The following is a 25,426-nucleotide window of genomic DNA, read 5'->3' on the forward strand; positions in this document are numbered from 1 at the left end:
CAAGCAAGGTTTCATTACATGTCCTGAAGGCAGACCAAATATAATAAAGACAAACAGGGTTTTTTGTGGCCGTTTTTTAATCCCAAGTGCTATTGAATGGAAGCTATCTAATGGGAAAAAAAAAAATTCTGTTTGCAACTTAAAGCCCATACAAAGCCTGAACATAATATATTCCTAAAAGGGTACACTTGGTCTTTTGCCACTATGCTAAAATAAAGGTAAACATCTAATGGCTGTCAAATAAAGAGAACCTTTAGATTTTGAAATGAAAATCTAACAAAGGACCAACATTTCTAAAAGTGTGCTATTATTTGGGGAAATGATACATCACAGTTTTTCAATAGCCTCTCAACAGATAGAATAAATACACAATAGATAAGATACTCATGGCACCACATACAATTTGTTCTCATTGTACTCCATTGGGGAATCATAATGTAAAAGAAATAGACAAAGAATCTCTCATTTTACAGCACGGGCCTTGATCTGCAAAGTCCAGGTTCCACGATCCTACAAGATCAAGCTAGGGAAACAGCAGAACGTTTCTCCCTTTCCTCCCTTTGAAAATGAGCAATTAGACCTTTCTAATGCACTCATAGGAAAGGACGCAGCATAAAACTAGCACAGCTTAACAATTTGACATGAGAACCATGTGGCGCATTTAATCAGCCTTGTGAACCCACAATCTGATGCCCATCAATGTTCTGCTTTCATTCATACTGTTTCAGACCCAGGGGCATATCTGACTGAGACATTGTACAGGTGTGACGGAGGCCAGAGTGAGCTTTGTTATTTTATTTTAAATTATGTCTTTCGAAGGCATTTGACTGCAGATGTGCAAAAACTATACTGTAAAGGGGATGGGGGTGGGGAGCTGTACCAATGGTCTTACCTCGTACTCAAAGTCCTCGGTTCTATCTACATCTGCAGGCAGACTGGAAAGGTATTCATTACCTTCGTAAAATTCATGTTCAACTGGATGAAGAGAATGGCAGCTATGTGGAACAACATAGAACAAAAAGAGCAGGTTAGGCACTTAAAACCAGATTTTTTAAATTTTTGAAGTCCTCAAAAAACCCCAGCTCTGTAGCTTAAAAAAAATATATTGTACAGCATATTATTTAGAAGAGCCTGAGATTTGAAATAGACCCATGAAGATCTTCAGGCTGTCCGAACCTCTTAAAATAGGCTGGACAGAAATAATACAGCAAACTGTAGTGTTGCTTCAAATACAGAGATATTCAAACAGTTTGGGCAAATCTTTGATCGAATGCATTCAAAACGGAATTATTGGAGACACCCAATAAAATTCTGGGCATTCAAGGAGGCAGCTCTGGCTTGAGATAACCATTTCTGTCTTGAAAACAAAGATGCAACAAAACAGAACAGAAATCCCAGAAGTCACTGATACAGTGTGGTACCTGAGAATGGAGAAAGCCAACAGCCTTGTCCGAGATTTGCCTGAACACACAAGGGGTTAAACGTAGTAAAAGCACATGGGTGCACAGGTAAGATTCACCCTGGTGTCCCCAGGCATGAGGCTCCCTCTCAGACCTTTGCACATTGATGACACAGGGTTCTTGATCAAGCAGACTTCCAACCACCTCTAGTCCATTTCAAAGCTTTGCAATAAACTCTACACACATTTGGCTGCTCAAGCTTTGGCCAAACACTTGAACAGGACTAAAGCCAGCATTGTAGCGGACGTTTTATTTTTTTCTCAGTAGAAGAGTTCCAAATTCATGCAGAACCTAGAAACACACAGATCTGCATAAGAAGAGCCCTACTAGATCAGTTCAAAGGCTCACCAGTTCTAGCAACCTGTTCTCCACGCTGGCTAAGAAGATGCTTTGATGCATGAGACAATAGCCTCTTCTGTGTCCTAATGCAACTGTATTCAGCCCCACACTACACCGGAAAAACCTATCCTCCATAAATTTGTCTGACCCACAATGGATTATGGGTTTCCAAGTCATTACAGGGCACTTTTCTTAAGATTTTATTTATTTGAATAATTCCAATACTGCTTTATTTTTTAAAAAATAAATAAATAAATAAAGTGGTTTACAACCTGAATTAAAGCATCACATAAAGCATTACAAAATGTCAAAATAAAACATTGCAGTTGAAAATGGGGGCTGCAGCCCCCTGTCCATGAATCTCCTAGTTTACTGAAATCAATGAACTTCAGAACAGCCAGCTTCTGCCTAGGAGTTCCAGTCTTGTTTTGGTAGTGATCATTTGTTGCATTGGTTCCCGGGGCCGCAGAAACAAATCCTACATCATACCTGTCAGAAAGCAGGAAGGGGCAGATATCCGGTACCGGAGGCGTGGTTGGTCTTAGCTTGGCCAGAGCCATGATGTGCTCGAACGTAATATCTGTCTGTGTGCAAGCATCCATGAGCCGAACATCCTGTGAGCTCCCAGGTGTTTTGATGAGAGGTGCTCTCCGAAGGACTTGGACTACAATGGGCTCTTTTGCATTCCGAAAAGCCTCCACGGCCTCTTCATGGGTGGCTTTGGAAAGATCCTTCCCATTGACCTAAGACAAAACAAATGTCACCCAGCTTTAGCATTAAAGAAAGGATATCAGAAGCAGAATGTTGTGATTTATCTAATCTTTTATCAACGTTTATATAATCTTTAACCATAACTCTTCTGTGACGCCAAAGCAAGACGGAAGACAAATGTTAGATAGCAAACAAAATCCTGTTACGGCTTTTCTATAATATATAGAGCGACTCCCAAATATTATTCTCCTGGAAATAGAAAGAAGCAGAGAAAATAAAAAGTACATGTTTGTTGCATCCTTTAAAAAATACATCTAGGGAAAAGAATGTAAGAGAAATGGATTATCCACCCTGCCTTGTATTAGTGATTTACTGTTAAAGGGTGGAAATGAGCATTGCATGAGTTGACATCAGCTCAGGCAACAGGATTTCATCTTCCTCTCTACCTCCTTGCAGCACCCATGCCCCAAAATCTGCTCTAGAGGGTCCTCTCCAGGGGCTGCAGGGAGAATATAGGAAATGTACACACAGTGTTAGATACAATCGAAGATAACAGATATACGTACATACTTGGGTATATAAGAAGCAAGCTGCAGCAGCAACAGCAGCAGCCAGATTATTAGTGGCAAAAAATTGGAAAAGAGGAAAAACACCACAAATATCAGAATGGAGAGCTAAAAACTGTGAATTTGCCAAGATGGCAAAATTAATAGCAACAATTAGGGGCTGCTCAAATCAAAAACTTAATGAAGAGTGGGAGTGCGTAAAGGAATATATAGAAAGATTAAGTTTTAGAGCCTAAATTTAATATCCAATAGGCAAACCATGCAAGGAGACAAGACGTTACTATAATATATATGGAATAATAAACATAAATTTTGGTTAACACAATGAGGAATAATGTTGTGTAAAGAAGATCACACATGGGTGAAGGGGAGTAATGGGTATGTGGGGAGTGAAGAATTTGGTACTACTGAAAACATATGAGATATGCTCTTGACTGTATTTGGGTTATCATTGTAAAACCTTCTGATGTTGAGACTGTATAAAATTGTCTTCAAATAATAATAAAAAAGAAGCAAGCTAAGAAATACACTCTTAGTGGACAATGTAATGTAGCATTGTTACATTAATGTTTAATCACAGGCAAAATAAATAAATAAAATTAGTAATCCCCTTTTATGATTGTAAACCAAAACCAAAAGAGCACAGCAGCAGAATGTAGAACCAACTACTAGGTTGAAAAAGCTGCTGCAAGGAAGAAATCTAACTTGCTAATGACTACACAAGAAGTATTTCACTTCACAATTAAATTTGCTCTCCCTCAACATTTCTTTTTTACCTCAAAGTTGGGGCGGGGCTGGGGGGGGATCCCATGACCTTTAGAATGCTTCCATCCTCATATGATTTCCTTGGAGGATGTAAAGCACTGAGGACACAACCATCTTCTTTTAATCATCATTTGAAGTTCATCAACACTGTTAGTTATTCTGACTAAAGGTCACCCATTTTAGAAATCCTGCCAATTTTGGCAAAAAAGAAAAGAAAAGATACACGCAGTATATAATGGCAGTTAACATCTCCTCAATGAATATTAAAAAATATATATATATTATATTATTATTATTATTGCTATGCATATGGAGTTTGCAATACACTTCTTTGCTCCTAGCATGAAAAGTGTCTTTTTTACCTGGTAGCAAATCTCACCACAATGTGTTCCCATTAAGAGTTACCTTTGGGGAAAGGAAAGGCGTCAGCACATGCCTCAGACCCCCTATGTCTCTTACACTGACTTTTTCATGCTTTTGGTGTGTGCTCTACTTTACACAAAAACATTCACTGGAAAAGAAAAGTGCCAATTTGCCTGGTTTCTGTGCTCAAAGCAGGTGGGCAGACTGCACAGCCCATTATGGCGCCTCTCATTTGCACAAACCAGTAGAAATATCGGATTGCCTGGAGCATGTGCTGTGGACATCAGATGTGCTGATGTAACACTGGTCTAAGGCATCTAGCATTTTCAAGGGATTCCTATATCAGGGACCCTGAAGCACCAGTTGCCTATATTATTATAGGACAGGTAGACAGGGGTACAGCAAAAGGAGAAAGGCCTTTTAAGGTAAGCAGCCTGGCAAATGGATAAAACCTCTTAGTGGTAGTTGCAAAATGCAGAATCCTGCAGTTAGTTACTTGCTGCAGATGATTGCCCTCGTCCAGTGAAACAAGTGCTCATCTCTAGTCATATAAGGGTCTAGGTTGTCTAGCTTAAAAATCAAAGTGTTGGCTCTCCAACTTATGAATTCATAGCACCGGCAACACAACTGGTGTATGCAGTGCTCTTTTTTATCAGCCAGAGTGTGCCAGAGTGAAGTTCTGGCATCACTCAGGTGCGCAACATTGCAGACTGGTGCTCCACTCCATCCACTTCTTGCCTTTATATACTTCTGAGAAGCCCAAAATGAACATTTCAAGTCAAAATGGAAGCTGGCCAGCATGTGAAAGTCTACACCTCTTCTTCTTCTTTAGATCTATGACTCCACCTAGCTCCTAGCTGCGATTGGTCAAGCTATGGTGCAGGGCCAATTCATATTTCCTTTTCTTCAATTTGTCTCCTGTGTAGTGGTAGCAGGCTTTAAGCTTTCCAGCTGGGCCTCTACCACTACACTTGCACACATTTGCACGAGGGCCATTCCAGGCTGCCTTAGCCATCCGCCTGAATCTAAAAGAACGAGGGAGGTGGGGATGCATTTATCTGACCTGCACCAGAACCAAAGACGACTGCCAAACCAGATACAGAGACAGCTTGTCGTAGTTTTTAGAACCTCCACCAGTGGTGAACACAGCTGTTGTCAAACCAGCATCTGTTCAGGGCTGCCCCGAGTTGCCCGGCAACTTACCGTAACAACTTCATGATGGGTTCTGGCAACTATTTTTCTTGAAAGAAAGCACTGGGTGTATCACTCAAAACATGTGCAGAGAGGGCTTTAATGCTGCCTGCAGGCCTGCCCTTTGCACCCTCATTTTGTCCCAAAACTGCTTTTTCTCCCATTTTAGGGCTTCTTCCATCACCTTTCCATCTACATGGATAAACAGCACTGGGAGCAGGATGAAAACATTGCCTATGATTACCTTTCTGAGCTAGGGATTCATCATCTCTCCAAGACTGCTTCTCAGAGCATAAAGAACTGCCCTTGAAGAATTCACACATTTAGAAATGGAGTTTGAAAATTTTAAGTAAAAATAATTTAAGTGCCAACAGATACTAAAAAGTAAGACAGTCCCTGCCCACAGGCTCACAATCTAATAGACATGATATGAAATGAAAAAAGGAATGGAGAAGGAAGAGGAAAGCAAGCACCTATTCATTCTCTGGCCAATGGATGGGGCTAGGTTGGTCTCTTTCTTGCTAAGATTTACTGCAGACTATATAATTTTCGGGTATGTTTTGTGAAAAAGAACACCTTGTTTCTAGAATGTTTTCACATCCCCCCCCCCCCCAAATAGAATCCAGGAGGCCGAGGATACATATGTTGTTAAAGATTTAAGTCAGGTCAATGGTGGGGCAGGTGGCTGCTTAGAAAGCGCAAGTACCTCACCTTGAATTCCATAGGTAGAATGCAGGATATAACTGTAATCAATTAATAAAGAGCATAAAAATATTGGCTTCTGCGGTTGGTCTCTTTGGTCTCAACAAAAGAGGTTGGGATACATTTGTTGGAGCAGATGGGCTAATTAATCCATAAGCAACTTGTGAATGTTAAGTAAAGAGCATATCTCCCCACATAGAAACCATATTACTGCCTTGTTTAATAAAGCTTCTGTTTAATGAACACTCTTCGCCTTTTGGATAAACTGTGAAATCTGGGCCACTTGTCAAAAAGTTCCCCAGAGTGGCTGGTGGCCGCTGCTTGGAAAGGAGCCATCCCCCTTTGATTATCTCTCTAAACCCAGCCACATGCATAAATTTATCAATATCAGAAAACAAGAAAACAGGGGGTTCTTTTTGTCTTTGATGCACACACATGCACATGCTAGCTCTAGCAACCAACTGGCCCTGGCCCACTGCCATTCCCAAAGGCAGTCAAACCATATCTTTGGCAAGCACACAAGCACATTTGTGAAATGAAGCACAGGGAAGGAAGAGGAGATATAAATAGATGATATAAAGGGCAGGAAGTAAAATGACTATCCAGTGCTATCCTAATGATAAATTGTGGTTCCAATGTCAAACCCATAACAACCTCAACAAATTTGTGTTGGTTTCTGTCTTGTTTTTAGACTGCAAGAGGCCCACTCTTCTTGTTGTTTTGCTGTGTTGAGTTTGGCTCAGTGTTGCCAAAAGCAAACTGTCTCTTTAAGAAAAGTGCTTCTTCGTTTGCTATTGTATATTACAGGTACTTGCAACATGCTTTATTAGTGCAAGGCCATGGTAGTTATAAAAATAAAACACAAACTGCAATAAATATGAAAGCAGCCGCAACAGAAGCAAGTAAGAGAACAAATACAGCTTCAGGATTTGTTTGTTTGTTTGTTTGTTTGTTTTTTGAAAACACCCTAAAAGATGACATTAAGAAACCTGGGCAAAAAACAAAACAAAACACCTTGCTTCCCCAAAGCCAACAAATCACAGTTAGCCAAACCTCACTGGCAAAATTCCATGGCAGGGACACGTTAGTGTACACTCCACTTTGAGATTCTATCTAGCCAGTACTACATATGCTGACACACAACAAGCAACTATCTTATCCTTGGGATAAATCAGTTTGACTTGAAGATTGTCTTCAACCTGAAGAGTTGTGGCCATAGCTCAGTGATGTAGCCATAAGGTCCTTGTTTCAATGGCTTGCTGGTCAGCAGAGACAATAGTTATCTAGAAGAACCAATGGAAGATCCTCATGTTTCCTAGGCCTCCAGTTCCATCCATAAGAGTTAAGCAGAAGAGAGCAATTATAATAATAAAAAAGGGAATCCGCTGGATATTGTCAACACTAACAAGAATATGTATATGACCAAGCATCATGGTTCTTCCAGTTGTATCAACAACTAAAGTGTTGCCTGAGAGAAAGCTTTCATTACCTGTGAAATTTACCTGCACAAAGGGAACAGTAGACCCTCCAAGTGTATCTATTTTCCAGGGATAGTCCTGGATTTACAGAAGCCATCCTGGTTTCTGATTGGATCCCAGAAGGTCCTGCTTTTCCTTAGGAGATGTTGGAGGGTATGGAGAAATGCAACACACGAACCAAGGAGATAATTAACTTTTATATATGTTGGAAGCTGCCCAGAGTGACTGAAGCAACCCAGTCAGATCAGCAGGGTATTATTATTATTATTATTATTATTATTATTATTATTATTATTGAATAGGATGTCCCTATTTTCATTGGAGAAAAGTTGGAGGGTATGGAACAGCATGATATTCAGGAGTGCCTATCCAGACTGGAGAAAACATGTAAAGTATGCAAATCACCCGGCTCTATCACTATTCCTATTTATATACATATATCTTTCTGTAGGGGTTCCCCATTTTTCCAAGTTCACTAGCTTATCACACCAGATGTCCTGTCAAAACAGCCACTGTTCAAGAATTCTGGTTGTATCAGACTGTATTGGGAGCACTGCCATGCTGTCACCAAACATAATGGGGTGTCAGGAAACTGGAATAAATGTAGAATCTGCATATATCACATCCGGATGATAATCCACATTTCTAGGCTTTCCCAGATGGTGGTTTAATGAGCCCAGAGTGTATTTAATATGCAAATTGCATGTTATATTGACCAACTGATTTTTAATTACTGTAATTCTGCCTTATGGTGATATGAATTCAGCTAGCTCTAATACACATAAAATATATGGATTTATCATTTAGCATAATTAGAATTTCTCAGTCAATTATTACAAACTTAAAAATGCTTTATTTTGCTTGGCAATTTACTGGCCCACATATTACGTAGCCATTGTGAAATATGTTGTATATAGTGGTGTTTTCATAGGTAAGGGGGAAGATGGCTGAATTTGGATGACTATTTCCATGTAAGTTTCCACTTTCCTTGTTTTACACCAAACATCATATTTCAGTTTCATTCATAAGAAAAGCAACGATTTCCTTAGTGAATAACCATACTGCTAGCTGCTTTAAATGCTACATTAGATCAAATTAGACATGTTCAACTTACCTATAATAAATGCCATCTTGTGTGTTATTTATAGGCCCCAACACTTCCTCAGAAACATCTTTCTTTAAAAAAATGGAGGAGGGAAAGAGAAAAGGGGGGGGGGGAGACCCACAAGCTGTACGGCAAGGACTATATGAGCCATATGAATGGGCAACTTATCATTGTCATCACAATTCATCCTGTACCAGTGCTTGAAACTCCAGGTCTTCTCTGAGCTGAGCAGTTTAAAAAGATAGATGGTTGCCTTCTGGCTAATTGTGGGAGTTCTTTCATTACTATAAAAAGTCTTTTTATATCTCAAGTGACTTTATAAGCAGTGAATAATGAGACTTAAAAGTCTTTCAAAAAAGGAGTCCGCTGATCAAATGCTAGAGTAACTTATGGGCATGGTGACCTTTTTACTCATTGAGTTACTTCAAACTGCTGCTGTTGGCACATTATTAAAATTATCCATTTATGGAGTGCAGTAAGGCATGAGGCAGCTCCCCCCCCCCCCATTCTTTCTTAAGAGTTATATCCACTTCAGGAATCAGCTCAAAAGAAAACCTGATGTAGCTACCTACAGCCACACATCACCCATTTTGCTGACATGAAACAACACAGAAAAGACTCAGACATCTCCTAACAGCTGGGCAAGATCACTTGGCACCAAGACTAGCTTAGTCTGCCAGCTTTGGCAGTCTAATCCTAAGAGGTAGCGCTTTACTAGCTGTGAGCATATCCACGCCTAGTGATACTCTGTCATGTTCAGCAAGGCTCCTGGAGCAGTAGATACATCTGTCACTGCTGTCACTGTTCCCCCTGGCCGTGTCAGGACCAGGAAAGTGCCAGGAAAATCTATTCCAACACACAAAGCAACACAAAAAATATCTACAAGGGAATCTAATGCAACTCTGCTACAGCCTCATAGCTAAGAGCCCAAGTGTTATCGAGTCTACATGTGTCCCCGATCACATTGACATGTGTGTAAACATGTTATTGCCTGAGACACATGATATTTTGAAATCTTGGGCATGGCACAGAGAAGTTTCACTGTGCTTTAACTGCTAGATGAGATTAGCAAAAGATTGTTGAATTCCCATCTGGGTACAGAAGAAATTCATTTATTATTACACACACTGCCAAGAAGGGACAGGAGAATAAAAATAGTTGTGGAGCTTGAATCACTAGAATGGTTGAAGGAAATAAAATTGTTACAGGAAACAACACACAAGGACAGATTTCCTCAATCCCATGCTGAATGAATTGGCAGTTTATACTTTGCTGGTGTCTGTGATAGAGATTCACAGAGGTGGCACATATTCCTGTTGTCAAATAAGAAATGGGGAGGGGTAATAGGGGTCTAATAGGCTGCCATGGAGGTCTCAATGCAACAGGCTAATGCAAATAGCAGGGGTTTGGGCTATGTGGGCGGGGGGGGGGGGGGAGAAAGCAAGATCTTGGAAAAGGAACAGACAATGAGAAACAGAAGAGCTGAAATGCTTCTAATTTCCTATTCCTCCTAGAGAGCAGAGAATTTCTGAAGTTTCACAATGACCTGAGATTCTGGGGTCACAAGCTGCATAATGAGGCTCTATAAGTAGCTAGGCATGAGTCTCTGAATGCAAGCTGCAGTCTACCTTTCAATATTTGTATTCTGTTCTTCATCCAGGGAATCCCGTCTGGAGAGGAACTGGATTCAAGTCCCTTGAAATACAGTTCAACTCTGCGAACTTTGTTCAAAGGTAGACAAATTCCCTTAAGGGGGAACATGTGGCTTTGTGCCTCTGAATGGTGTCTGACTGGCCGATAGAAAACAACAGACATGGAGGAGAGGCAAGGCAATGAGGTAGACAAAGTGAGGAAGGGGGCTAGCTGTAGTTGGGACAATCTACCCTAGGAATTATTATTTAAAATAACTTCATTTATCTTTAAAATAACTTCATTTATCAATCACTTCCCATGAGACATCCGAAAGCAATTTACAATACAGCAATATATAAATTTCAAGTACTAAATTCTGTACTATTATTCCTGATGTATAAAAATTGGTTTAGATTCCATGATCATAGAGCAAAGTGGTCCCTTGGGAAAACAAGGTTACAGCCAATACGTTCTACTCTGAGAAGACCTATTGAAATGATGCCTATTCATTTCAAGGGATCTATGCTGTATATGACTAACTTTGGATACAACGAAGTTGAGACAGAGGCTAAAGGTAGGAGAAGATTTCATAACAAATTATTGGTATGCTAAACAACCAGAGGTTGGGTGCATTAAGTTTCCCACCAGGAGGACAGGTGGTCTTTGGGAGTAACCATGAGGGTTGTGAGCCAATTCAGATAGGTATCCTAAGTATTTTTGGTCTTGACTGCAGACCTGTTCCCACCAGAGCAAATTACCGTATTTTTTGCTCTATAAGACACACCAGACCACAAGACGCACCTAGTTTTTGGAGGAGGAAAACAAGAAAAAAAAATATTCTGAATCTCTGAAGCCAGAACAGCAAGAGGGATCGCTGTGCAGTGAAAGCAGCAATCCCTCTTGCTGTTCTGGCTTCTGTGATAGCTGCGCAGCCTGCATTCGCTTCATAAGACGCACACACATTTCCCCTTACTTTTTAGGAGGGAAAAAGTGAGTCTTATAGAGCAAAAAATACGGTACTTCTCAAAACTGAAGAACCATACTTCTGTTGGCAGGGGGCACTTGGACACATCCAGAGTTCTTGCTCTATAAAGGCAATAATAATTATAATAATAATTTATTATTTTCCCAGCCACTCTGGGCAGCTCCCAACTGAATATTAAAAACACAATACAGCATTGGTTTGTCTCCTATTAATGAGACTAGCTGATGTACCCCAAGGTTTGCTTCTTCTGTCATGCTTAAATAAAGAGCTCATGCTCTGCACTGTCACCTGCAGAATGAAGTTAAAGAAAACAAGGAATTAAGGGGTATGATCAGAATGCCAGTCAGACTGAGCCTTGGGGTGACATGAGATGTGAGTTAGAAATTACCGAGTTGAAATTTCAGCTGGGACATGAACACCTTTTACTTCAAGAGGAATAGCTGAACTAAGGGCAAAAGTGACAAATGATCTTGTAGCAAGTTAAGAATTAATATATTATATGATAAGTTTTCATAGTATAAACTGAATCTTACTGTATCTTTAATATGGGCATACAAATAATGGCTAGACTAACAGGATTGTCATAAATTATACTGAGATATAAAATGCATGTGAACTGATTTGAGCACTTAGAAAAAGTATGATATAAATATAAGTCATATTCTAATGGTCCATGGCTATTTTATTTATTTATTTTTTTAATGCAGACCCAATTCACATACCGTACTGGCATGTGGAAGATGTGGGTTGATGCTGAAACCAAGCCAACATCAATCAATAGTTCACCAGAATGCTGCCTAATGTGGACAGACCAGTAGCATAGTAAATGTAGCTTGAATTACCTTGAAATCACACAACCATTTTACCAAATGCTGAACTCTGAAAGTATCTGTATAACCCATGCTTCCTATATGCTGATCTGATCATGTGTCTAAGTTTGTTCTGGGTATAAGCTTTTGTAGAAGAAGTGTGCATGCACACAAAAGCTTATACCCAGAACAAACTTAGTTGGTCACTAAGGTGCTACTGGACAATTTGTTTATTTATTTTTTACTGCGTCAGACCAACACGGCTACCTACCTGGATCTTTTTGAAAGCAATTCAGCAAAACATATGCCGAAGTACTACTGTGATTTGCTCACAGTAGACGTTATGCCATTTGGCCATGTTTTCCCAATAAGTATAAATTATTGGGGAGCAATAATCATTTGCCCATGTCAATGCTAGACTATGGCTACCAAGTTTGGGGCCTGCTGGCAAGTCATACCAGGTAAAATGCAGAAGTAGGGGATGCCAGAGACTGGCTGGCTGGAGGATAAGAAGAGGGACTGGAAGGAGACGACTGTAGAAAGAAGAATCAAATGTCAATATAAGGCTTTGAGGATGAATCTGAGTGCTGCATGACTCTCTCCTATTGTGTATGTTGGATTTGAATTTTCAGAACTCTGGAGCACTGCATATAAGTTTTATTATACATACATATTAGATACTTTTTAAATAAAATTGTCATTTATAAAATTTCATCCAAGTTGCTTTGAGGGTAAAACATACACAAACTCACTCCCCACTAGCTCCACTTCCCTTGTGTATCATGTACTGATTGTGAAGAATAGTTGTGGGAAACATGCTTCCACCAATAAGATGCATCTTCCCTGAACAATCAGCTGCTCAGTGGACAATGTAATTTTGAATTCGCAGCACAGAGAAGGGCAATCGAAAAACAGAGGCTCCTAGAAGAAGAGAAATGTCTCGTGCAGGTTTGAAATGGCACTGCAAAATCTAAGCAAATACTCTGCACCTGAGGAGAAGGAGAAGTCTATAAATCATTCTCGACAATCAATTCTGCTATTTGATTTTGCCCTGACACTTGTTGGGCTTAGTCACTGACATGGAACTGCTGTAAAAAGGCCAGGCCACCAGGGAAATCTGGCAACCTCAACATCTGAAAGTGTACTAGATGACCTCCTGCCTTCATCCCTCTTAGTACTATTTTTCATCCTTAGCATAATAATATGCTGTCTTCCCGGCAGGATCTTCTCTTTTCATCATTGTTGCAAAAGCGGAAAATGCAAGGTGGAAACAACAGCTAGAAATCTGGTTCTTACATCTGGGTTGTATTATAATAAAATGGTGGAGAGGGGTCATTGCTCCTTGGGTGAAGCACCATGCTTTATGTAAGAAGGTCCCAGGTTCATTTTCCAGCATCTTCAGGTAGCAGGGCACTTGCTGGAGTGCCACTGCTGGTTATATGAGACACTCTTAGGCTAGATGGATCAATAAACAGTCTACAGAAAGCAACTTTATTTGTACACAGTACACGCTATCCCAAGTGTGTCTTTTGTTATTGCAAAAAGCCTAGAATTGAGAGCGTAGTTAGGTAGAGATAGTGAGCTAATAACAAGACTTTCCCCCCCAGATCAAACACACACAATGCAAATACATTAACCAGCAGGGGCTCCTGTCTCATTACAATAGCCTGTAACTTCCTGCTGGTTAATGTATTGTATTGCAAGTGTTTGAAGTGAAATTGAGGTGTTAGTCCTCTAAGTGCCTAGAAAAAGTCTGAAAAACCATAAGAATATGAATATTTACTTCTAAAGACTCCCACGGATACGTTTCTATGAGAAATGTCTCAAGTCTATTTTCGTGCAGAACATGAATCAATGCCTTTTACTCTGCTTTAAAAGAATTTACTTCAAACACATACTTAATTTTCATTGTAGCTGATATAGCTTTATAAGTTAGTTTTCTTATTATATGGTTACTGAAGAAGATTCCTAAATAATTTTCAGACATACTGCACTCATCAAAAATGACAACATGCTATGTCAAAGTACCACTTGACTATGCGTGTGTGAGCTTCAGGGGGGGGGGAAGCCTTTGGTTTGTTTATTAATGATTCAAATGCGAAGAGTCTTTGTAGACTCTGCAGAACTACTGCCTTTCAAAATGTCTTACAAAAAATAAACGATAATTTAAATTTCATCAGTTCATGCTTCCTAGCAGGTCCCTGCTTCTAGACTTTCTCAGGGCCCAATGACATGGGGTTTGGTATCTATGTTCCAAAATATATTTAGTACTGTAGAACAGGAACGGCCAATTGATGATCAAGGGGGCTGCAACCAGACTCGCTTTGATTTTTCCTAAGTGCTCTCCCATAACTGCAAGATACTCTCATTTTCCAGCAAAGTACTTCCTGGAACTAAGAAGCAATGCCACACAACACAATCACAAAAAAGCATCGAAATGGGAGGCACATGCTGAGAAAGTTCATGTGGTTCTTTTTCTTATCGACATAATTCCTCTTTGTCTCACAGGCAGCCTCTCATATCATAAGCCAATGGACACCTGCAAGGTTGAAAGCTGCATTATGTCCCCCTTGTGCACAGCTTTTAACCAAGCCAGTGTTGTGGCTGGAAGAATAATACAGTCATACCTTGGTTCTCGAACGGAATCCATTCCAGAGGTCCATTTGACTTCTGAAAATGTTCAAAAACCAAGGCACGGCTTCTGATTGGCTGCAGGAGCTTTCTGCACTCAATCGGAAGCCGTGGAAGCCTCATCGGACGTTCAGCTTCCCAAAAAAGTTCTCAGACTGGAACACTCATTTCCATGTTTGCAGTATTCAGGAGCCAAAACGTTTGAGTCACAAGGCATCCGAAAACCAAGGTATGACTGTACATGAGCCAAGTATGCACTGTTTTTGATCTACTGTTGCCTGTCTTTTTGGCAAATGGCAGGTTGCTCCAGAGACAGAGAAGTCTCTGGGGTGATCTCCCACTTCCCAATAGGAAGGATGCCTAGCCTGTGAGATAAGAAACAATGCAACTCTCATCTAAACAGCTTCACTTTTGCAAATTATGAACTTTGGGGAGATGGATAGGCCAGGGAGAATCTGTTCCTCCAGGTTTCTTATCCGTGCTCTAAAAGCAAGGCAGCGCCTGTTCTATGCACCACATGGATGGTCAAGACCAGAACTGTAAAAACAAGGTTCAGTCCTGTTCTTTACACGTGTAACTTATGTCACCTTTAAATAAAACCTTACAGTATTTTAATTTCATTTATTGCTTTCATTCAGCTTCTTCTTCCCAAGGGAAGTATCATCAACTAAACCAGTTAATTAATTCAATAAAGTCCCCCCCAGACTTAATGTGCCCACACCATGTCTCTGTACTTGGCCTTCTTTGCACAGTGCTTCTCAGTGGTGTGTTTTCTGCAAGACAGCAGAGACAGGCCAGCCAGGTATCCACTTATTCACTGGAAGTTGGTTAAAAGCTGGATCTTAATGTCCAGTGTGGGAAGGATTCTCTAGTCTGTAGCTATTTTCCTGTTACCGTACCTGAGTTCTCCACTCACCCCCAACACTTCTTTGAAGAAACAGAATGAATTATCCTTTGAACAATATATTTCAACAATTTATATATTGTTTAACACCAAAGTTTCTAAAGTTTCAGTGAAGAATAATGTTACAAAAGATATATACTGGATAAATTCTGTTAAAAATAGCAATGAAATTAGAAAAGTTAACTTTAAATGCATGCTGATTTTTTTTTTTTTTAATGTCTTCACCAAAGCAACTGAAGTTTACCAAGGAGGGGGCCTGCCTGACCCCAGCCAGGAGGGAGTTCCAAATAATTGGGCCCACACTGTTTAATGCACGCTTCCTGGTGGATGTAAGATTTGTATCTGAGCCATATGGGGCCACTAACAGCAACTGCACTGAAGATCTCAATGACTGGGCAGGGAAATAAGGCAATCAAGTGGTCCTTAAGGTATCCTACAATAAACTTGCACCTGGCCCTGGTAGCATATGGTAAGCCACTGCAAGCTCTGGAGCACCTGGTTTATGTGTTGGTGGTAGTCTGTCTTCACCAACTGTCTAGCTGCAGCATTTTGTACCAGCTGGAGCTTCTGAACCATGCCTGAGGGGAGTCTCATATGGTAGCAATGAGAATGGTTGCATGGTATGCTTTCAGCAGGTAAGGCAAGGCCTTCACCTACCTGGTGCCCTCCAGATATTCTGGGCTACAACTGCCAGCATTCCTGACCCTTGGGCAATGGTAGCTGGGGTACTGATGGCACTTGTGGTACAAAACACCTGGAAAGCACCAGGGGGTGAGGAAGGGTGGTCAAAAGGTTTGCTTATGGGTACACTTAATATACAGTGGTACCTCGGGTTACAAATGCTTCAGGTTACAGACGCTTCAGGTTACAGATTCCGCTAACCCAGAAATAGTACCTTGGGTTAAGAACTTTGCTTCAGGATGAGAATAGAAATCGTGCTCTGGCGGCGGCGCGGCAGCAGTGGGAGGCCCCATTAGCTAAAGTGGTGCTTCAGGTTAAGAACAGTTTCGGATTAAGAACAGACTTCCGGAACAAATTAAGTTCTTAACCCGAGGTACCACTGGACACAGGTGGGGTGTTTTTTGTTTTTTTAAAAAAGCAATTTATATTGAAGAGCACATATAACCTTTTAAAAAATACCTTGTAGGAACTATAGCAATGCTGTAAACTTAGAACAAAGGGCCACCTCATTTTTGAAATAAAGACATTTGTGGCTCTAGCATGTACTTTTAAAAGTATTTACATTTTGTTTATAAGAATAGGTATTTGGTGTGTTGAACCAGTAAACTGGTTTCAAATGCAGGTGGTCTTGAGAAGGGGTCAGCAAACTTTTTTAGCAGGCGGCTGGTCCACTGTCCCTCAGACCTTGTGGGGGGCCAGACTATATTTTGGGGGGGGGGAATAAAAAATGAACGAATTCCTATGCCCCACAAATATCCCAGAGATGCATTTTAAATAAAACCACACGTTCTACTCATGCGAAAACACCAGGCAGGCCCCACAAATAACCCGGAGATGCATTTTAAATAAAAGGGCACATTCTACTAATGGAAAAACACGCGGATTCCAGAAAGGGAGCAAGGTTCTGCAGAAAATTACTTTGGCGATCCCACCTGCCATTGAACCTAATATGTTTTGCCTATACACAATTTTAGTTTAGGCAGGATCCCCAGAACGTAACCCCTACACAAGTTGCAGGCTTACTGTAATTGTATGTGGTCAGAAACATGCTGTGTGCAAATGGCATTAGAGAAAGGGATGCTCTTATCCCAGCATAACTAATGCTACTTCTGATTAGGTTGTTTTTCAGAGGCAAAAAAAATGTGGGCCTTAATCCAGGTGGAGGACTGGGCCAAATGGAACAAAACATTTTAAATGCAAGTTTCCCACTTCACATGGTTTTTGGAATACAGCCTTACTGTAGATTTAAAGAAAATGCAGGCCAAGTTTGCAATTATTGCTTTAGGAGCTTCAAAGAGGATATGTGATCAAGCTCTTCTCACAGTTGAACATTTTAGATGGTAGGTAGCCTGTTTCTGATTAAATATACACACACAAGTATACAAACACTGATCGAATGTTTTCTTGGGAAATCAACCCTGTTTTAAGGTCTGCACCGGAATGAAAAACAACACTACAGGCAATCTCCTATCATGCACTTATTGCAGCAGAAATAGTGTTCAGGGCATAATCATAAATCAGTACCGATTCCTGGCTGACTCTACATCAAAGCTATATCTACTATCTGCACAAATACTTGCAAGGAAGTGTAGGAGATAGAGAAGTAAAGCAAAGCAGGTGAGAAACAATGTTGTCTCATAATGTAAATAGCAATATGAGACAAAGTCAGGGGTCCCAAGGATTCAGGTTAACATCTCTTCTGCACCAGACCCTGACAAGTCAGCATTGATCTTACCAGCTGCAACCCATTCTTCAGAGCTACCAGGTGATTATTCCGGAATATAGAATAAGGGGAGAAGCTCCCACTCACTGGATCATCACCTTGTCATGGCGAGTGGGCTTGAATGTTCGTATGACCCTTGTGAATGAAGCTGTCGGGAATCTCGTATTCCCAGCAGGGTCACCCAAGGCGGTAAGGTCAAAGGGAAGGAGCTAGACAAAGAATGATCCAAGAAGTTCTCAACGGCAGAACAGGCGGATGATAACAAGCGGCATGTTACAACGGCTGTGAAGGCTGATGAAGGCTGCAGCAGATAGGAATCTATCGGTTTGTCGTGACTACTTCATGCCATCAGAACAGAGCCCTACTGCGAAGACTGTGCGTTGGTCAGCGTGCACTGATCTACACACATAAAACAAATTCACGCACAGGCGTCTTCCAAAAACCCAACCCAAACCCCAAGAGTCCCATGGCGATCGGCAAATGGTAACGGGGGCAGGATCGTAAAATCGGGAATCCCCTAGTCATGAACTGGCACATGGGTGGTGGATACAGAATCAGTCATTCTGACTCGATGAACGAGGCAGTTGAGCAGCTTGGCAGCTGCATCCATGACTGAGCAGCCCTTTTTAAGATCCACTCTGCTCACCCTGAAAAGGGGGAGGGGCTAGAAAAGGTGCCCTAAACATAGTCTGCCTCCCCTTTTCCCTGACTGGATTACCGCACCCAGTGGGGTCACCACCTAGCAGTCGTAAAAGACAATTAGTCACTTACGGCCACACTGTAGTCACTTATGGACTCATTGTTAAAACCGTGTTTATGGAAGACAATCTTACTCAGCTACGAGTGATCACCAAGAAGATTCTGGAATATAGAATAAGGGGAGAAGCATACGGAGTTTCTTCTCGCATTCACAGAAGTATTAGGGAGTTGTGATGGGCACTTCCCAGCTACCCTGGGCCCCGTGTTATCTGAGGGTATGGTGTTACCAGCTAACAGAGTGCAACCCTTTACAGAATAGCTGCCACGGGACAAAGGGTTAATTATTCCCACAAGGGTGCCCCTTTTCAAACAGCCTCCAGATTCCCCTGGAGCTTCTTAAGGTAGCAAGGCATTATAGCTTTGAAGTGTGATCATTTGCTTATTTTGAGAGACCACATCAGGTTTATGATGCAGGACCTAAAGTTTCCTACAACAGGGAAATAATGAGTTTTAAGAGAATGGTATACATTGCAAAAGTTACAGAAAACCAATATATTTCCTTTGGAGCAAATCTGCAAACACTATCTGCTTTCCCTGGACTAAATAGTCCCTCAGCTCAGCTCTCAGATGTTCCAAACTTACAAAGCTTTTCTTTAGTATGCTGAGCTCCACCTGGAACCAAAAAAACTTCTAGGATGGCTGCCTGTTGATATTGACACCCACTGTCAATCACAGGCTCCACCCAGTGAGCCACGGGAATTTGTAAAGACCCTTAGTCAGAGATGAGCAATCTCTGACATAGGTAATGGAGATTTCCCTACCTTGATATTTGAACCTTATAGTATTCGCCAGGTTCCCAGGTTAAGCGTCTAATCCCCCAAACAAAAAGGAATAAATATACATTTCCATACAAGTAAAACATAGTATCATAGAACTGTAGAGTTGGAAGGGACCCTAAGAGTCATTTAGTCCAATCCCCTGCAAAGCAGGAATCTCAACTAAAGCATCCATGGCAGATGACCAACCATCCATCTTCTGCTTAAAAACCTCCAATCAAAGAGAGTCCACCACTTTCTGAGGCAGTCCATTTCATTCTTGAACAGCTTTTACTGTCATAAAGTTCTTCCCAACGTTTCATCTCCTTTCTTGAACCTTGAAGCTATTGTTTCAAGTCCTACCCTCTGGAGTGGAGGAGAAAACAACCTTGCTCCCATGTGACAGCCCTTTCAATTTTTGAAGATGGCTATCATATCTCCTCTCCATTACCTCTTTACCATACCAAAAATACCCAGTTCTCTCAACCATTCCTCATAAGGCTTAATTTCCAGAACCTTGATCATCTTGGCTGCCTTCCTCTGCACATGTTCTCGTTTGTCAATATCTAGAAATGGACACAGTACTCCAGATGCGGTCTGACCAAGGCAGAATAGAGTGGTACTATTATTTTTCATGATAAGGATCAGGGCTTTTTTCCAGATGGATCTCCGTTCCAGCACCTCTCAAGTACACACCATTGCCTTTGTAAGAGAACAAGGGAGGTAATCATGGTGAGTTCTGGTACCTCTTTTTCTAGAAAATAGGACTGATCAAGACACTCTCATTAAAATGTGTCGGGATTATACAATAGTCAGAAGACAGCGACTAATAAAGTATTATGTAAGAGACAATAAGTAATCTGTTCCTTCTTAGTTGACCTGATTCTCCATAGGGTGAAAAAATTAAAACCACAGTCCATTTAATATCGGTTTTAAAGATATAAATGAAGTCCATTGTTATGGTGTGTTATGGTCTTTGCTAGCCATACTCAGAACTGCCTGAGTCAGCTACCAGGCAATGTGCTTGTAGTTTTCAGTTCCACATTACAAACAGCAGCCTGCTGCATGGTTTTTCCCACCATAAACCATTTTATATTAAAGTTCTTCTTTGTTGATGTAACCTCTGTGTGTTCTCTTCTTCATGATCCTTTTCAATCACCACACCTACTGCTCTTCTACAGCCATTAAAAAATAGCTTTAACAAGGACATGGAAAACTGAGTTTTATTGGAACAAGACAAATTATGATTTATTTGCATTATTTACTTTGAAAACAATTCATTAATAACTCCACATACATTATTAAAATGATACAAAGTTATCTCCAGTTCATCAAACAAAGCAAAACAAAACACTTAAAAATAATAATATCAGACTGTGGGAAAGGTTATGGTCAAAACCAAAATTTAAACATTGGTTGTTGCTGTTCATACCTCTTTATCAATAGTGCATTATTGTATTCCAATATATCTCTTTCTTTCTTTGGCGATTACTCGTAGCTGATTAAGATTGTCTTCCGTAAGCACAGTTTTAACAATGAGTCCGTAGGTGACTGTGGAGGCCAATTCTGGACCCACATGTCCTTCCACAGTGGAGACATTGGTTCCCGGGCGGGAGTTGATCACAGTGTGGATTTGCCAAGTGTGCCTTCCTCTTAGCGCATTTCTCCCTTGCGTTCTGAGTTCCAGTGTCTTCAAAGTCCATGACACCTTTGGTAAAGGCTGTTCTCCAACTAGAGTGCTTGCAGGCCAGTGTTTCCCAGTTGTAGGTGTTTATACTACATTTTTTTAGATTTGCCTTGAGATAGTCTTTAAACCTCTTTGTTGACCACCAGCATTACGCTTTCCATTTTTAAGTTCAGAATAGAGTAGTTGCTTTGGAAGACGATAATCAGGCATCAGCACAACATGACCAGTCCAACAAAGTTGATGTTGAAGAATCATTGCTTCAATACTGGTGATGCTGAGGACAGAACCACAAGTTTTATATGGAAATATGTGGGTGTGAAAAAAGTCTAATGGCTGCTTTTGCTAGGTATCATCCCTAGACAGACTGCTTTTCCTAGGCAGCTTCAGTTGGGAGGGAACAATTTGTAGCACAAAGTCACCACTCATTTCTCCTCTCGAAATCACTCCCTCAGCTTTTTTTCTGTCCTGCAACAGGTTTTCAAACACATGTGAAGGACAATGTCCACTTGAACCCTGCAGGGGAAATCATCTGGAGAATCTGTGGTCCTCCATATGATCTTCACACTCCTGTCTCAGTGACGCCTACGCTGGCTTGGTCATTGTCCACAGAATGGAAGATGACAGGATCCCCAAGGATGTGCTCTACAGGGAGCTGGCTTCAGGCACCAGGCCCATTGCCAGACCAGCTCTGCATTCAAAGATGTCTACAAATGTTTCATTAAGGCTGGCAACATCAACCCTGCCCTGTGGCAAGTTTGGAGACAAGACAGTCGGGTCATGTATCCATAACTGGAACCAGATGAGGAATGGCCACTGGGAGGAGCACAGACAGAAGAAACCTGCAGCAACACAACCGGACGCCTTCACCTGCCCTAGCTACAACAAAATATGTACCTCCGATATTGGTCTCTACAGCCACAGCAGGCACTGCAACCTTCCAACAATCTGACTTCACCCACAAAGGTGCACTCTTCCATTGTGCCCTGAGACAGACGGATGCCAACAACTCCCATCACTCTGAATATCAGCTATGCTGGCTGGGGCTAATGAGAGCCACGCAATATCTCCCTGATGTCCCCCTGGTTTAGTGGCATCAATTTGGAGCTCAGAAGCGACAAGAAGGTGAAAGGGATAAGCATACCTCTCCCTGCTCTGCCTTGTGCCTTGCTTGTACACATTTTTGACTAGGAGCTAGTGAATACATATACATTTTTTTATCTTAAGAACAAATCTCAGCGTTAGTTCTTATTTATTGAGACATGGTGTAGACAAATGTTTCCCGGTGCCTTAATGTGTTCATAGAAGTTAGCTCAAAATTGTTTAATTCTTTCAAAGTAATATTTTTCAGGCTATTAATCTGGCAAGTGGATTATTGCCCTTGGGTATTTCATGGAAAAAATAAAATTGAAAAGAGATAAGGTGTTTCATTAAAATAGCTGTTGTTCTGCATGAGCAAACGCTGATATTTCTTCCATAATATATTAGATTTCTGAACATTAAGACTTTCTAAAGCATCTCTGTGGATATGCTCAGCTGTAACTGTTCCTTCTAAGCTGTTATGGTCAGCTATATCAATCGTCTGTGAATTTAGAAGGGTGTAGACAAAAGACAGCAATGAGTCAGTGTCTTAAAATTGCTCATAGACTTGTGGAACAGTTACAGATATTCAACTAAAATTGCTCAAAATGAACATATTTATTGTAGTCAGTCAACTCTATCTGTACAGGATAGATTAGTTTCCCCCTTTAAGACACTGAAATGAAGGTTGGATGTTTAGTGCACATACACAGCACAGGGGCTAAGAAACAAAAATGCAGGTCACATATATATTTGCTGCTTATCATCTTGCTGTACCTGCTTGCCACAGTCAGCCCACATGGTTGTGTCACAGTTCACCTCTCACTATGGCAGACTATAGACAAATCTATACTGATGAGTTATAACATTAAAAATGTGTTTAAAAATGTGACACCAGAGTGTGCTGGAAAGCAGTGATCTTTTGCCAATGGGAAATTGCACTGGGAGATTTTTTATAGCTTTTTTTAAATATAAAAAATAACGTTTTCCAGATCACCGTAGATCCAGCCTATAATAAATATCTATACAGATAGGCTTATTACTCAGTTCTAAAACTGGTCTGATAGGTTCTATTTAAATTCACTCACAATACCAATCAGTTCAATGACTGTATTCCTTCTGGACTAGTTTGGTCCTCACTCTGCACTCAGCTCTTATCTGTGGCTCCTAGAAGCTGTCAGCATGCCACAGTGGCCACACCCCGGGAAACAGCTTTGACTGTGCAGCTAAACCAGGTGAGGGCAACCTGTGAGTCCCAAACCCTCAGTGAGTTAGGGACCTCCCCCTGCATGTGAAGACAGGCTCTGGTGGATTGAGCGGATGAGACCAATAGTGGGTCTAACCATCAAGAAGGTGGTTTCTGCATGTGCTGTAGAGGGAAGTGAGGGGAAGATGGGGTTCATCAACCTGCGAAGGCAGCCCAGCTAGGAGAAGGAAAACTCTGACCCTAAATTTCTTCTGCCTTGTGGGATATCTTTGGGAGAAGAAAAGGCTAAGGAGTAAATCTTACAAAAAGCCGCAGTGGAGTCCCTAAGATTGTTGGATGGCATCTTGTAAGCTTCTTTCTAGCAACTCCTACAGCTAAACTGGTCTCAAACATTGTTCTGCTTTCCTTTAGGAAAGGGGGAAGTAGACGGATATAGTTAACATTTGTTTCCTTTAGATCATGGATGCAGCTTAATCCCAAACTTCAGTTTCACTGATATAATGGAGAAAGCTTAGGGACGGTTTTACATTTTGCCAATTTCCTTTTTTGGGTCCTATACAAAGCCCATCAGCTGAAGACTTGACTCCCTTCCAGAGAGTCTTCTTGCAACTGTCGGGCAAACATAAGAACCATTTTGGTCAGAAATATATTTGCAACATTCTCTGGTGAATTCTTATATCACAATGCACCCCAGATATTAGATTTCTTTAATCACTCATCCTATGATAGGACTAACTAAAACCTTGTTTTAAAAATATGCATATAACAGAACAAAGCTAAATACACACCAAGAACAGATAGTGTCTACTAAGTTCATGTTGGCAGTTTTTTTTATTTTACCCACCATTTATCACTGGAATGAACTTGCATGTGGTTGCCAAATTTACTCACAATTGGGGGGGGGGGGAGAGCATCGTAGTGCTTGGTCACCAGTTGGCACACACAGTTGGCACCACAGATGGACCTGGCTCCCAGATGTAGCTTCTGGAGAAAATAAAATCTGCAAAGACTAATTCCCAGATGATACAAGCTTAGCACAGCTACTGCAGGCTTAGCTGGAAAGATGCTTCCTTTTTGGCTCGGGAGCTGCAGTCTGGAAGCCACCTGAGTCCCCATTCTGAAGTTCATCTTCTGTAATATAAGTATTGCACCATCAAGTCTGTCTAGGGTTTGGTTATGTGGATCTATTTGTTGTGTCACTGACATATAACTTCTGTTGGCATTCTTAACCACTATAGTGTCATATACATCTTAAAAAAAATAAAAATAAACCAGGATATACACTTTCAATTGCAGGCAATCCCCTTTGTTGGTGGTGTGGAATTTCACATGCCCTGCTTCATTCATCTGTATCAGAATTGAAGTCTACAATGGCTTCTGGAGAGCTGAAAGAACCATAAATAGGATTTCTGTTGATATGCCTTACACAGCAAGAGCATATAATTCATAATTAATTATGTCCAGTGATGTAGTATGCTATGAACCTTGTAGAGAGAGGCAGAAGTGATCACTTGTGCATCTAAATGTCTGCAGAAGAGAGAATATTCTCCTGGAGGTCCATTTATGAATGACTTATGCAAAATCAAAATATAAGATGCAGTTAGAGTAGGCAGAGGCAACCTTCTCTAAGGAGGGAAATTATATTACAGTCCCATTTGACTTAACATTCCCAGAAGGTGGTTCAGAAGGACTGTTGCTCATCCCCTGGTTGTTGGTCTGTGGGGTTTCTGAAGCCTCTGTTTTGTCCCCCATGCTTTTTACCATCTACATGAAACCAAGGAGATGTCACCCCTAGGTTGCAAGTTGGGAGTTATCAATGTTTTTTTGAAACCTAGCTCTCTCCTTTCCTGCTAATGCCAAGGAGGTTACAGAACCTCTGAATGATCTCTATGGAAC

At 41.0% G+C, this 25,426-nt stretch overlaps 1 protein-coding gene across 5 annotated transcripts in view; it reads right to left on the minus strand.

The window, feature by feature from the left end:
- PDZRN4 (PDZ domain containing ring finger 4) overlaps nucleotides 1-25,426 on the minus strand; it is a gene marked incomplete at its 5' end in the record, with an annotated part of 251,105 nt that overhangs the window by 42,137 nt on the left and 183,542 nt on the right. For all 5 annotated transcript variants that reach the window (XM_081022321.1, XM_081022320.1, XM_081022324.1 and 2 more), the window contains 2 exons: nucleotides 893-995; nucleotides 2,289-2,542. In XM_081022321.1, coding sequence (XP_080878447.1) covers nucleotides 893-995; nucleotides 2,289-2,542 — 357 coding nt within the window. The remainder of the gene's footprint in view (nucleotides 1-892; nucleotides 996-2,288; nucleotides 2,543-25,426) is intronic.

The sequence above is a fragment of the Podarcis pityusensis genome (assembly GCF_964106645.2).
Source record: "Podarcis pityusensis genome assembly, chromosome: 10".
In the NCBI taxonomy this organism is placed as follows: domain Eukaryota; kingdom Metazoa; phylum Chordata; class Lepidosauria; order Squamata; family Lacertidae; genus Podarcis; species Podarcis pityusensis.